The sequence below is a fragment of the Coffea arabica genome, chromosome 5e (assembly GCF_036785885.1).
Source record: "Coffea arabica cultivar ET-39 chromosome 5e, Coffea Arabica ET-39 HiFi, whole genome shotgun sequence".
NCBI lineage: Eukaryota > Viridiplantae > Streptophyta > Magnoliopsida > Gentianales > Rubiaceae > Coffea > Coffea arabica.
In genome coordinates this window covers 46,920,052-46,935,365 of record NC_092318.1, presented here as the reverse complement: position 1 = coordinate 46,935,365, position 15,314 = coordinate 46,920,052, and the positions used below count along the sequence as shown (strand labels likewise).

The 15,314-nt window shown below is 35.0% G+C and overlaps 2 protein-coding genes across 2 annotated transcripts; both read right to left on the bottom strand.

Annotated features, from left to right (window-relative positions):
- On the bottom strand, nt 1–3,231 carry LOC140006620 (expansin-B16-like). The gene is made up of 4 exons (XM_072048824.1): nt 2,791–3,231; nt 2,355–2,661; nt 1,674–1,803; nt 1–588 (listed from the first exon to the last, which is right to left on the bottom strand). Exons 1-4 carry the CDS (start codon nt 2,945–2,947, stop codon nt 394–396), a joined length of 789 nt encoding a protein of 262 aa, XP_071904925.1. The 5' UTR covers nt 2,948–3,231; the 3' UTR covers nt 1–393.
- A 7,233-nt stretch (nt 3,232–10,464) lies between these two features.
- LOC113743392 (tetraspanin-19-like) lies at nt 10,465–15,278 on the bottom strand. The gene is made up of 6 exons (XM_072048823.1): nt 14,911–15,278; nt 14,077–14,176; nt 12,880–12,960; nt 12,640–12,744; nt 11,879–12,073; nt 10,465–10,799 (listed from the first exon to the last, which is right to left on the bottom strand). Exons 1-6 carry the CDS (start codon nt 15,066–15,068, stop codon nt 10,788–10,790), a joined length of 651 nt encoding a protein of 216 aa, XP_071904924.1. The 5' UTR covers nt 15,069–15,278; the 3' UTR covers nt 10,465–10,787.
- Nucleotides 15,279–15,314: the final 36 nt, after the last annotated feature.

Below are 15,314 nucleotides of genomic sequence, written 5' to 3'. Positions count from 1 at the left end.
TCACTGAAAATCACTGAACAAAGATTTCATTTCACCCACATTCTTGGAGCTTACACATTGAAAATCACAATTACATAAAAACTAGAGACCGCTCTCTCTCCTTTCATTTTGGAGGGGGGGCTCAAACGCTCAGTTAACCAACCACTCCTTCAAGAACTATCACAGCCAATCAACAGACACAGATAAGGCAAAAAGTGGGAAAAAGAAAGAAAGTGCCTTGGATGCTCTTATCTTAAGCTCCAACGGCTACTTTTCTTCTTTAAAAAAAACAAAACAACCAGCTTGGGAGCTATACTAGAAAAAGCTATAGGGGTTATACTATAGGAGAAGAGGTATCCAAACATTCAGTCATTTGGCTGACTAATAAATTGGCAGCTAAAAATGTGATTTTGGCTAAAAGAAGTTGAGACGAGAAGGATAAGTGGCCTTGGGAGTCCAATTTCTTGGAATCACATCTCTTGCTGAGAGGGCTCTTGCGGTCGATAGTGTGGTTAACTTTACTGAGAATGGACCTTGTAAAGGGCCTGCAATAATGCACCAATTTGCGCCCCAGATATGAGTCATCTGTAGCCACTGATTTGAATTTGCCTGCAAGAAATTCAACAAGAAATGATTTAATATTTGAAATCATGCCTTTTGTCTAGCAAGTGCTCATACCTAAACTTTGGGTCCAATTAAATGCAGTTATTCACGCGTGAAGACAAAAGCACAATGTTAGTATAATCTTTACATAATTGGGTATAGGTCTTCTGTTACATCCTTCAAAAAAAAATAAAAAAAAAAGTCTTCTGTTACACATTGAATTCTAAAATCCATATTACACGCTTTAATATGTTGACACCTGTCCACTTTAAATTATTGCAATTATACCCTAATTAAATTGAACTCTTAAGATGGACACGTGTAAATGCATGGACGAGAGTGTGTAATATGAGTGTTACACGTTATTGTGAAACAGAAAATCCATAGTCACATAAATCTAATCTATATAAATAATGCACTAAGAATTTCTATAAACTTATTAACGCTTAGTGCCTCACCATGGAGAGGTGTCTTCATTTTGAAGTTGTATTTAGTTTAGTCATTTTTTTTTCCTACTAATGCTTAGTGTGACAAATAATTTTATTAATTATTGCCCATATCGAGATTGAGGGCCTTTTCTTTTTGTGTTGAAGAGTAGTTGAATTAAAAGAAAAGGATAAAATTTTTCTGCAGATTTCATGAAGTTTTTTTAGTGATTAGAAAAAAACAAGAAACAGAAGAACAAGAATTTTGGTGGAGCTTTTCAGCATCAAAAGTAAGCCAAATGAGTCTTTTCAAGTGGAAAAGCTCTCAACTGTCTGGGCACGTGATTCTAAAGCCGTAAATTCACACCCTATTATTCTCCGTAATGTTCGGATTTGTCTATTCCTATTCTCCATTCTTCTTCCCACCTTGATTTCCCCCCAAAAGTCTTCCAAAGCACTAATAAGGCTCCTTTTGGATAATTGTGAAAGTGTAGGCCCTCCATTTTTCTACTATATGCCCCCACTCCCTAACTACAATTGACTGCCAAAATAAATTCTTCAAAAGAAACAAAAGCAAAAAGAAAAATTGACTACTAAAAATACAAAATCAAAATAATACCCCTTTAAATACGTAATTAGAGGGGGAAAAAGAAAGGTAAAAATTACCTCTCTTATATGCATCGAACCAATATCACCATCTCCATCTTCAAATTCCACCAAGAGAGAAAGCCAATAATCGGTTGACCCTTCATTTACATGGAAGGCAATATTTTTACCCGGATACTTGCACGGAGTCCTACAAATAGAAAGGAAAAAAAAAATTGTTCAGACTCATTGTAACAAGAAGAAATTTTTGGTGGGCTAAGCATAAATTACTCAAAATCTTTGTAATTTATGCTCATAATCACAAAGATTAAGAAAACAGCAGGAGATTAACTAAATTAGTCCAAGAAAAATTAGTCACCACTAGTAGCATTTAATACTACATATCAGGGGGACGACAGTACTGCATGCAAACCAAGGCATACTAATTAATCTTCTGTTGAACACAAAGATTAGAGACAAAGTGCTTGATAAGTTGCCGAGCTGAAACTCCAATGTTAGTAAATACAACTATACTAAAAATCGACCAAGAAATAGGAAAGAATGTCGCCAACAAAATAATAGCACTGCAACTGAACTCGTGCTCTGTCACTATCATTCTCAAGCTGTATGCGGCAGTTAGACAACATCCTCGAAAAAAAAATTCCGTTTTGCTTTGTAAAAATGTCACCAATTGAAGTCTAAAGAATTAAATTATATGGTTGTAAAAGAAGTTTAATTTCAATCAAGGCATGTAAGTACTACCTCCGGTAAATGACCGAGATTTCGCCGCGATTACGGAGCTGGCCGCCGTCACCGGCGACGGCCATGCGGCTGAAGGCAGCACCGCTAAGGTCGAAGTGAGTGCGACCATTGGAACAATATCCACCGGGGCACTCGTCCGTTATGATAACCGTAACAGCCCTTCTTGAACATATAGAGCTGTCTAAACACTTGACTTTGTAGCATGCACCGCAGCCTTCTCCGCCCTTGAACAGCACCGGACTCACCGCTCCCACTCTTGCCCTGAATGGCTTCACATCCACTAGTGAACCATACCCACATGCCCCACCTAGTACAAAATTATAGTACCAGTGAATTATTATGTTGAGCAAAATTATATATGGGCCGTACATAAATTACATTTATATATATATTTTTTGCTGATATGGGATTGTACTAGAATTATAATTATGATTACCGTCGCTGCCGTCGCCGTCGGGGCTGCCGTACCAAGTAGCGGTGGCGGGGTACCAATGTGGGTCGAAATTGAGGTGGAGCGGAGCTGCAGTGGCCAGCATTGCGGAAATGGCGACTAGAATGGCCAGCAAGAAGTTTGTGGTGGTGGTGGTGGTCATGGTGTTTGTTAATGAAGGTTGCAAGCAGAATGTGGGATCAGGGGTTTAATGTAGGTGTTCTTGTTTGTCCTAATATTCCCGGCGGGGGGCTGAGAAAACGAGGTTTTGGTCCGAGGAGAGAGGGAAGGAAGGGGTGAGCGAGGCAGCAGGGCAAGGGCAGGGCCGGAAGAGAAAGGGTGCTGCTCTCTGCCGACAGAATTTCTTAGGCTGTGCACAGTGTTGTTAGCAACTACTGGGCAGGCACTGTACTCCGGCCTTTTCCTGGCGCCTTTTGCTTTTGGTGCTTTTCTGGCCTTGGACTAGTGCTAATATATAAGCAGCAAAAAAGGTTTATGTTGCACTAAAAGCTTTGCTTTTGGCCCTATTTTGGTTTAATGTTCTGTCAAATTTTGCATTTGGCTCTATTTTACAAGTCCTCTGTCTGACTTTCTCAGTAGTAGTACATATAAAGTGGATATGATACCGCGTATATAGTGCACACAGTAGATATTTTACCGTAGATTCTCAATCTCATTTTTTATTTTCTTAGACGTGTGTTTGGATATGGACTATTTGAAATAATGCGCTATAGCACTTTTTGTAATGTAATATATATGAAATAAAAAGATGATTAAAATTTATATTTATGATGTAAAAAAGATAATATTTACAATTGTTTTTAAAATTATACTCGTATTTTCGTATACAGTGGATATATCATATAGTGTATTCACGTGCCAATTGGAGTTGGCTCAACTAAGGGCAGCTCCAATGGGGGTGTAATGGGGAGCCATTACACCGCTCCATGACACGGCTCTCCATTGGAGCCGTGTCATGGAGATTACACGCATCACATGCATGATGCGTGTAATCCATTGATTTAACTTGATTTTGTTATTATTTTGTTATTATTAACTTGATTTAACTAGTATTCATTTTGTTATTATTTGTATTTTATTTGATTTAACTTATGTAATATTATGTTATGGAGTTCAACTAATTACATTCCGAATTATTAATTAAGTATGGATTATTATGATATCTTCGCATTTGAAGTATCAAATATTTGTTTAATTTCCTACATAATTATTTTTAAAAAAATAACAATATATTATTTTTGAAACATAGAAAAAGATATATTATTCAAACTTAAAAATTAATAATATCATTTTTAGAAAATAAAAAAATTCAAAATGTACAAAATTTAACGAAAGTTAGTACTTTATTTTTTAAAAATAACAAAATTAGTTTTAAAAATTGCTTTATTTATTTATGGGATATGAGTTATGCATTATTAAAATAAATATTTGATTAATTGTGGACCCATGCTATTACACCTTGTGGAGTGTAATCCATTGTGAGTGAAAGTGTAATAAAAGAGGAGAAAGTGGAATGCTGACGTGGCATGTGGATTACACTCCACAAAGTGTAATAGCACTGTGGATGCTCTAAGGAGGCTTGTTTAGCTTGTTTTCGACTGTGACTGGTATAACTGATGAAGGAGAACTACTGCAAGTTGCTAAAAAATGTATGAATCCATACCATGGCCCTGGAGTGGGATAAGTGTGTTTGGTTTACACCTTACTTACACGTGCTAACTTGCTTGTATCGTCAACACAAATTTTAATTATTTTTTTATTTTATATATATCACATCAAAAAAGTGCTATATTATGTTTTTTAAAAAAATATCCCAAACAATCTCCTATCCAAAGTTTTTCAGAATGAAAAAATAAAGAGTAGAGCAGAAATTAATAATAATATAGAGGATTCAAAACCAAATTTTGCCTGCATGAAAAATATCTTAAGTTTGATAATTGAATTGGTGACTTGTGAGAGTTTAGAACTCGGTTTTATTAGGTTGTTCATTTAATATATTAAATTTAATACTTGACAATTTAATAATTTAATATATTCAAAATTCAATTTTGTTACACGCACCCTAAGTTCGAAATCCAAATATTGCACCAAATGGTTTCATTCTTGTCCTTCAAAAAGGTGCATATTACTTTCAAAGAAACAAAAGGTACACATCACGTATAATTATTTAAGGAAAGAGATGGGACAATATTTTAATTCATCCCAAAATAATTAATCATATAATAAACAAAAAACTTTATGATCTTTACAGGCATGTCTTTTTTTGACAAACGACTTTTAGGCATGTGACCCATTGGAATTTCTCTAATTCACGGTGATGCCACTACTTCCGTAGTGGGCCCATCGACCGTTAAGGCGTTAAATCCGCCAGACCGTACGTGTCAGTTCGTTGTCAATGCCCAAGGGCATTCTGGTCATTAAATTTTGGAACCGGAGAAAGAGATCATTCTAACCGTTAATCTTGTTTGTTTATTGGATTTCGTTCTTGGACTTATGCAATAATGCCCTATTTAACGTTTATAAAAGATATACTCCTAGATCTAAATCCGTTTAAGATCCATAATTAATTATTGACAAAACAAAAGCCTTTACTGTTTATAGAGCTGGCTTGACAAATTCTTGATTTTTAACTGCAAAATGAAATTCTTTACTATATATAGAGTTGGTCAAAGAGAAAGAGAGAGAGAGAGAATTTGTGAAATTGAATAGCCATTGATTTAATCGCTTTGTTGAAAAAGTAAATTTAGTTTATTATTTTTCTAAAATATCCCTACGTCAATAGTAGAATTATCACTAATCACTATATTTTTACACAGCAATAATATTACACCATTCATAAGATATGTTATATTTACTAATAATGACTTATATTAAGTAAGAGTATTTTAAAGAGGTTAAAAATTAACTATATTCTTGAATTGGAAGGTGAACTATAAATTAGAATGAATGAAAAAAATAAAATTATCAAAATGGGACATATGGAGTATATAGCTAATTAGTATTCTCTTGTATATAAAGCACTTAATTATATTATCACGTATACTTTCGAAAAAACCAATGTGGCTTTAACTGAGTGGTCAAGGAGGACTACATGTATACTCTCTCCGTCCCATTTTGATAGTCCTGTTTCCTTTTTTCGTCTGTCCCAAATTGTAGTCCACTTTCTAATTAAAGAATTTAGTTATATTTTAATTTTTCTAAAATACCCTTATTCAATATAAGTTGTTGTTACTATAAACCTACCCCATTTAATGAGAGTTGATTCTTTTTTTACCATCAATTCAAGTTTCCATAAAGTTGTACTCTAATTAATGTGAGGGTATTTTAGAAAAATAGCTACCTAAATTGATTGTTCCAACAAACTGAACTACTTTTTATTAAACTGTGTGAAAAAAGAACCAGAACTATCAAATTGAAACGGAGGAAGTAGTATATTTATAAATCAAAGAGATGCAACTATTATTCACTACTTAACTTTTGTACGCGAATCACCTTACAAGAATCATACATAATTATATTAGTCTAGTTTATGTCACATGAATGACCAAGGGCCCAAGGCACACTTGGTCATGATGGAAATTACACGGACTTACGACAAAAGTACAAGTTTTGCTGATACATCGGATTTTGTTGGTGTACTCTAGAGTTTATGCACCAAACCCCATTACTGTTTTACTCATTAGGAATACAATCACAATGTGAAGGGTTTGGACGTTTTTGTTGACTAGGTTTATTGTTTGTTCTTTTTGGTGTTTATTACTACCATCTGTTTTAGGCCTACAGATTCTTTTTGTGTTAGATACAAGTAATAAATTGCCATTCAATCCACCGTGCACTGTAAATTAATGCATTGCAGATGTGAAAGGTAGCAATCGCATTGAAATTGGCAGTACGAAGGGTGCCTCGGGCAAGTGTGAGCTGATAGTAAGACTGAAGAGTTTCACACCTTGAATTCTTGTTTCACAAAGCCTTGAATTCGTTTCACACTTGAATGCTAGTAGTTCCATGTACCTGTTAGCCCCTAACACAAAGTTTGTTTAGATTCTCCCTGTTCTGTAGTTTAGAATAGATAGATTATACAATAATTATCGTTTTCGGGAAAAAAAAAAGAAGAAGAATTCTTGTTACATTAATGGTACAAAAATCTCCAAAATTTCGTATAACCAAAAAATAGAAAAGAAAAGCTGTGCATGTTATGACGAGCTCATAATTAATTTGGATGCCAATCTTTAACACATGGCTTGGTGGCTTCTTTAATTTGAACACACTAATGTTTATAAGTTGACTGCTACAAAGATGTAAAGGCAAAGAAGAGGATTTCTGATCTGTTGTTGGTGCTTAATGATCAAAATGATTGCAATGCTTTATGAAAATATTCCGAAAGCCTTATCTCATGCCCTACATCAGTTTCCATTTTGGGAAGAAATCACGTTTTTGGCCAACCAAAAAGGTTGGAACAAATATCTTCTCAAAAAACTTGATCCACCAAGGTCATCCATTATTCGTTTCTTAAGGGTGATCTTGAAGTATTTTGGATCTCTTAAATACGTAGAAAAATGGTGGAAAAGATAGGAAATATACACGTTTTCTTTCTTCTTCGTCCTTTTTTTTTTTTTTAAATAAGAGGTTTTGAACTCAAAACCTGTTATTTACAATTTCGTCTACCTTACCCCCAACCTAACCCTCCTTCCATGTGCACGTTATGCTAGCAAATTACAAAATGTGAAAGCTTCATTAGACCATATTACAAAAATATACTACTAAACTAATTTATAGTATGTGCATCATCTCATACACAAGTCTAAAAAATTCCTATTAATATTCAAGAAAGAGAATATTGACTATGCAATTATTACGTCATGAAGTCGATATCTTCACTTTTTCTCAAAGACTTGGAAATATATCTCATCAATTACGCTAAATCAGTGCAGCTCATATGCAATGTCAATCTGATGTTAGAAAGTATAAAGAGAAATCAAGCAACCAAGAACCATGATGTATTGTCGAATAATGGTGGTGATGTATATATATGTATATAAAGTCTTGAATGATTTTGAGTATTCGTGGTCCAGTTGGGCAAGACATGTCTATTTTTGTGCCCTTAATTGTCCAAAAGTGGACCATTCAATAGATAGATCAAAGCGTGAAGCATTATTGATTGGAACGTAAGCTAAACTCCATAAAATCGCACTATACAGATCTTCAAGTAATGAGAATTTTTTAGTATAATCACCAGCAATTATTTGAGTGGAATTGGAGTGGTGAACTTGTATTATATTTATGGGAAAGATAATCACCTGCCTTAAAGCACTGTATTTTCGCTTTGAGTGCTCCAAGCATTCATTATGCTTTTTGGGATTATACATTTTTACCTTTGGAAGAAACTAATTGCAATGAAAATATTTGTTTGGATACTCCATAATTGCAAATTAGTACTTAAATAGATCTTCTCAACCAAGACAAGAAGGCATAATTTACCAAGCTATCGTGATCAATTAAACACACCATCACTACTTGTTTCCACATCAAACAAGCTACTAAGTTTGGATGAAGCGAATATCTCTCCTAGAATCCTGGAAACAAAGATACATACAAAAATATATGTGTGTTTTTATGAGTGCATGCATTTATACATGCGTCTAAATAAAAGACAGTTTTTGGAATTTTACTATTATACTTTTTTATGATGTGATATACGTCAGATAAAAAGATAGTTAAAATAATTAAAAAATGTATTTGTTATGCAATCAAAATTTTTTATTTTAAATAGTGGCAAATCAAAATATGTTTTTGTCATTTCGTTGTAAGAGTTCCCTGCTGCACTAGATGTTTTTTCATTGTTTATACAGTTACATCCATATATGCCCAAGACTCTTGTGAATATCCGTCGGCCAAGAACCTTGGAAGATACCATTGGCAAACAACAAAATCCCACATGAAAATCCTAACTATTCAACCATCATTTTGGATGAATTATATTGCTGTTCTTCAGCAAATGCGTCAACTCAAGGCCAAATGATCAGCAGCCTCAGCCCACATAGGAAAGGAACCTCATCTCTCTGTTGTCCAACTATGTTCTTCTGTATTCTTCGTGATCAGTGATGCATGATACTGTGATGCAAGGATTTTTTTGACCTTAGACAGTTTGATCACCAGAAGCTCAAAGGGTTTGAGCTAATATTTTGTTTTGAGCTAATTAACTCGTCTCCAAATTAAGATCTAATAATTCGCATATGAAGAACTACCAAGTTTTTGATCTACCACTTCATGACTTCTTGAATTCCTAGGTATATTTGTTGCAAATACGTTGATGAGCTGCAACCAAAACTAAAGGTGCATATCAGCTGCTATGGCAATAAATGCATTAAGAAATATGCAAATGCAGGAGAGAAAAATGCATTAGCTAGTTTAATTGGTCACTGCGTGGCATGTTTGTTCACGAAATTTCAAGCAATTTTCGCCATCTTGATTGCTCAAAATATAATCCTAGAACAGGCTTATTTTGACCAAATAGGTCCAGCGCAGAAAATTACTAAATCCATGTTTCTACCGTCTAAATCCACACCTAATATAACTTTTAACGCTAATAGTACAAGTTATCAATGCCCGTGACACAAATCGTTAATGCATTAGGGGTGTCGGTTTAGGCGGTAGAAGTGTGGATTTAACCCTTCCCTTTTTTTTTTAATTTGAAGTTTCTGCTGTAGCGATGCAATTTAAACTACTTGCTTTAAGCTTAAAGTGGTTGATAAAGTAAACAAAACATCCCATAAAATAAGCCTAATGGAACTTTACTAAGCAACTAATCAGGCCTTAACATTTGAAAGAGATCTTCATGGGAAGCTACATCAACCACGAACACTAAAATAATTGCAATCTAAATTATGAAGAATTCACCCATTCTTTTCCTACCAATGAAGAATCGCCACATGAACCATTCAATTGAATTGTTTGATAGTGCTTTTCTTCACAATCTGTACAGTTAAAAAAAAAGTACAAAAGAAGATCCCATGGAAGAAGCACACTCGAGCGTTTGCTTTATTGTCTGGTCAAATGGAACACCACTAACTACCAATATGGCCTCAAGATTTTCTAATGATATCATGTTTAATTAGTTAATACTATGTGGTAGTTAAAGTTGTCCTGTTGCCATTGAAGAAGACAATTGTCTGGTCTTTTGTCGCATAACACAAACTTTTGCTCTTTAATTTAATCCTAATTAAATCAACTATGTTAGTTTTACAAATCCGGGTTAGAAATTAGAATCTTATTTTAGTACATGGAAAAGAAGAAAACACTTTTTATTTGATCAGTAATTTTGTTTAACTCATAATCACCTAATTTATTAAGTTTAGCCCTCCCACCTGCATTTTAAACCCACTTTGAAAGGAACCCAAAAAAAAAAAAAAAAAACCAATAAGCAAAAGGCATGTCAATTTAGTTCACACTTTTTTTTTTTTTGAGTAAAATGTGTCTGCAAATGAGCAAATATTAACCAATATTTACTGGAACATTGAGATGATCTAAACAGGGTTCTGTGAGATGAGTAGTAATCATAGGTTCAGTCTCACTTTTACATGCTAATAAAACCAATAATTGCTGGATCATTTCCCAAACTACATATCAACCCCAGAAACAAAGAGAATGGACAGCATCAAATTCAAAAAGAGTTACTTATCAAGAAACGTCTGTATAATACTCCGCAACTACTCAAAATTGCAATAATGTATCTTCAATGAAAAAGTTACAGTGATCTCTACTTTTTAGTTCACCAACTTTTGCAGAAGTGGCTTACAGGTTGAAAACCATAAATAAGGGTTTGTATTTCCTATGAGTTCAACAGGTTTATGTACAGTATCAGGACAATTGTACAGATCCTAATCCTCTTTACCAGTTTCAACCTCATAAAACTCCTTAACCCTGCTCTTACAGCCCAGACAAAACTTCATCACATTTTTGTATCTCTTCATTCAAAAGAGAATTTATCTGTTTCCCTGAAATTATCAAAGCAAGAGAAGAAATCATCACTTGTACAGAACTGTCATGCCATTTATGTCAACTAAATAATTTGTCCTTCACGAGAATCTATTCATCATTTTCTTTCTGAGCACATGCACAAATGATGAATAATGAAAAATTACATGATGACAAACACATTTCTCGAAAACCAGGAGCAAACACAAGAAATTATTCATCACAATTAAACTGGAAAACGGAAAGTTACAAAAACAAAGGAAATAATGATTTATTGCATACCACAAGTTTATTAGAAAAAGTAAAAGCTACGCCCCCCCGGGGGGGGGGTGTGGAGGGAGGAAAACGTGCAAGTAATTTGTAAGGACAGAACAAAATCACAGAAGAATGCTCACTACAGGAGTGCAACCATGAGACAGCAGTCACCCTAAAAATTACTGGAATACAAATTTATCAATCTTATTAAGTTTTTTTTTTAAATGTTTTTTCCAGCGAGGGATGGGACTTAAGATGCGGGGATGGAGAAGGGGGGATTTGAACCCAAGACCTCTAATTCCAGGGCCTCAACCTTAACCACTAGACCAAGGCCTCCTCGGCCAATCTAATTAAATTGAAAGACTTCCTGAAACTTCTAAAGGAACTAAACCAGGACATGAAAGAATGAACGAGAAAACAAAAAGGATAGAAAGAGAAGCAGGCAGATAAGCTGCAGATGCACTTTGACTCTGAGTATCAAGTTCTTCCCAGAAGCTGTACGGATTCAAAAGAGGGAAAGGGAGGCGGGTGGAAGAAAGGAAAAAAGAGACAACTAGCAATAGAAAAACATGCTTAAGCAATTTTCTCATAAAGCAAACAAATTGGCTAAAATTATACTCATGCAGACTCAAAGAAATGCGAGAAACAAAATGTGAAAACACAGTCAAATGTCAAATCTCACAGTAATATGTTGCAAACAATTGAAATATCAAACCAGACAGAACACCAAAAGACAGACAAACCATGATGAAACATGCTTGCTAGATCGGTACATCAAAATGCCATCACGCCAATAAAAATTGACACTTCTTCAAAAATAATCAGAAAAGTATTGCAAACCCACCTTACTGTTGATCCTGACATTCCAAGAATCATTCCTTGATGGATGAAGTGTGTCAGCAACAACGTATGAAGGCGGAGGGGCATAATGCTTCAAGAGAGGGACTCTATCTGGACTATAATCATCATCACTCTCATAGTATCTCTCAGGATATGGTCCTAAGGCTTTTAGAATCATTGCCAGTAGCATACTTACACCCTGCACATAAAACATGACCAGTAGGCCAACTGAACAACCATGTGGCAGTTCTTTTCATTTCTTTCTTTATCTTGCAAACAAACTTCAACATCCAACTCACATTTGAAATGCTAATGCCAACTAACAAATATTCAAATTGCAAAGTATTTTATTCACCTCGGCAGTCAGATAGAAATGTAAACATATAATGGGCAAATGTAAAAAATGAACACCATTCAATACATACCACAAAAGACAGTGGTTTAAAAAATTAAGAAGCACAAACTCATTCCTTTTGGTAAGTAGTAAACAAGCACACACAGGAAATAGGAAATAAATAAAAAAATCAGCATATGAAAAATGTAAATGCTCGAACTAATTAATGAGGATATGTGTGTTGCTTAAGAAGTGATGCATTATTCCATCAGTGATTGTAAAAAATTGACTAAATTTAAAAAAAAAACATAAAATGAATGCTTCTAAATGCATGCCTCTTATGTGTAAGAATGTGAGTTGGGGGATGGGAGAATGTACCTGCTTTTGTGTGTGTATGAGAGAGAGAGAGAGAGAGAAAGAGAGAGAAGAACCTGCACAGCAACTACAACCACGCCAACCCATTTGCAAGTTTCAAAATTTTCTCTCACAAAATCCTTGAACTCGTTAAAATTCCCTGTTGGGTCATCTGGAAAGTCCTGGCATGCAGTCAGTGCAAATGAATATGACTTAGCCCTGTTCCAATTCAACTATCAGTGTTTTTTTTTCTTTTTCAGGAAAGTGAATTTTTTCCCATATAATTAAGCGTAAAATGCTGAACAGGGTAGTTTTACCTCCTCCCAGTTGCGATTTAGAATCACATCCACAGTTACTGCAGCTTCAACCATGATAAGCAGAAAGACAAATATCATGTACTAAATAGAGTTAAGGTTAGCCAAACACTTAATAACAAAACAGTTGCAGTAAAAATTACAGCTCCACTGAGGTTAACTGCATTTAAAAATAAACAAATAAATGAATAAGAATAAAAAAAAAGTCGCAAAAGTAAGTATGACAGGACAAACATTTCAAAGTCCTCATAGGTTTACCAAATCGAAGATGAGCTTTATGATGTAGAGTCCAAAATGAGCTAGACAACTCCTATTACTCAGTTGTGCTTCAGTCTAGCCTGATCCATTACAATCATAACAGCAAAAAAAAAGAAAAAGAAAAAGGCCTTGCATCAACTTATAAACCAGAATTTCTTGCAAGACTGGAAAAGAAAGAAATTGAAAAGCATTAAAGGTGAACCTTGCTACTCATTAAGCTCAACTAATGTCTGCGTGGTTAAAATTTCTGCTTTTGCTTGCCCTAACATTACTCATTGCCTGCTAATCTTCTTATTAAGGAAAGAGCATTACAAACAGAAAGCCCAGCCAACTTAAATAAATGGTTCAATAGGTTTTGAGAACAAGTTTACAACCAACCACAGGTTCAATGAGTTCACCAAGAATTATAATTAAAGGAAAACAAGACTGTCCTTGCCATGTTGAAGGATAGCAGGCCATGTTGCAAACATGCACCAGAAAAGCAATGAAAGCATAACACATAGCCAAAACAACAACTCTAGTTTATACTGAAAGAAATGGGCTAGCCAAATCCAACAATAAGAGGCGAGAATGATTACGTGATTGCTTTCATCAGTGGAGACAGAATAAAACGCCCATAATAAAGACGTTTACTGTCTGTTCTTCATTCAACACTACTTCCACTCTAGTAAGGCAATAAGACAAGCTCAAGACTCCTAATGCACTCTAAAGGCTCGTTCCTAAGGCCTCCCAGGCCTAACCACAAACCAGAGGTCCATAAGCAGAAGACACAGAATACCATACAGAGACGATAACTTTATGTCTCCTATATGGCAAAGCAATCTATATGTTTTTGCAATAAGGCTACTAATAAAATCAAACACCAGCCACAGAAAATCCCTGCATAATTTCTTCAGTAATACGATTACTCTATTCACGAAAATCCATTCACTTAAAGGATACAAAACAAAGACAGCAACCATTAGCAGTCTCAGCAGCAATGTGCCCTGAGCATGTCACAACACACAAAGTCACCCCAATGACAAGAAAGGAGTAGATGAACCTGCAGCACAACAGAGCATTACAATTCTCATTGTCTAAACAGATGGTTGCTAAAAAATGTATCCAAGAAACAGCAGCCAAACATGGAAAGAACTTAGTTTTCCAACGTTCTCTCACAAACAAAGCCAAATTGCCTAAATCAGATAAAAAGGCATCGGCTTTGAGTAAAAAACATGCACTCACATAGACATAGGTTCTAAACTTTTTCATCAGAATATATAGGTTCTCAAAAATTTTCATCAGTATCATCTGAACATTTCTCAGATTCCAATTAATGATTATGTGTGAGCTCATTCACCACAAAAATCCAAGCCATCACTATAGAGGTGCATTTGCACATCGTATTTATTCAACCCTCATTAACGAGATATATCTAATCCAAACCATTTCAATTTTCTCCCTTGATTTTCTCATTTCGCTCTCAACTGCCAATCCATAACAAACACCAGCCCAAAAAAAAAAGAAGTAAAATATTTTTCCCCCAAAAAAAAAACCCAGTTAGAATAACACAAAAAACAAAAAAAACTTTTGTTTTAAAAAAAAAAGTTTAAAGAGTTCACAAACCGGCCAGTCATGAAAACGAAAGATAACCTCCGGTCCACCAAACCAACCAACCAACCAATAAATCAATAAAGCAATCACCTTTCTTGTTAATCAATAAATAAAAAGGAAAGCCCATCATTTTTCAGGCATATATAAGCAGAGAAAAGCAGAAAATTCAATAGAAAAAAATACCAAGGGGTAGGTACATCAGGAGGATTAGGACCCAAGTGCCTTCGCCAAGTCATAAACATCCAAAGGGAATACAAAATCGTAGCTATCCCCACCATTCCAATTCCCGAATTCACTATTTTCAGGACGGATTGCAGGCAACTCCGCGCCATTCTCGACATTTTCTCAACCAAATTTGCAAAACCCTGACCCCAGATCAATATCAGAGATGTCAGGGTTAAGCTCAGTATCCCCTTTTCTTTTTTTCTTTTGCTTTAATTGGAAGAATAAATTTAAACCAGGGCTGATCAGACAAGAAAGAATTTTGCTCCGAACTTCCGAAGTCCGAAATCCAAGCCAAAATGAGAGGAAACCAAAACAAACCCGGCGCCTAAATTTCCCCATGTATAGTTAGTAAATAAAAATTA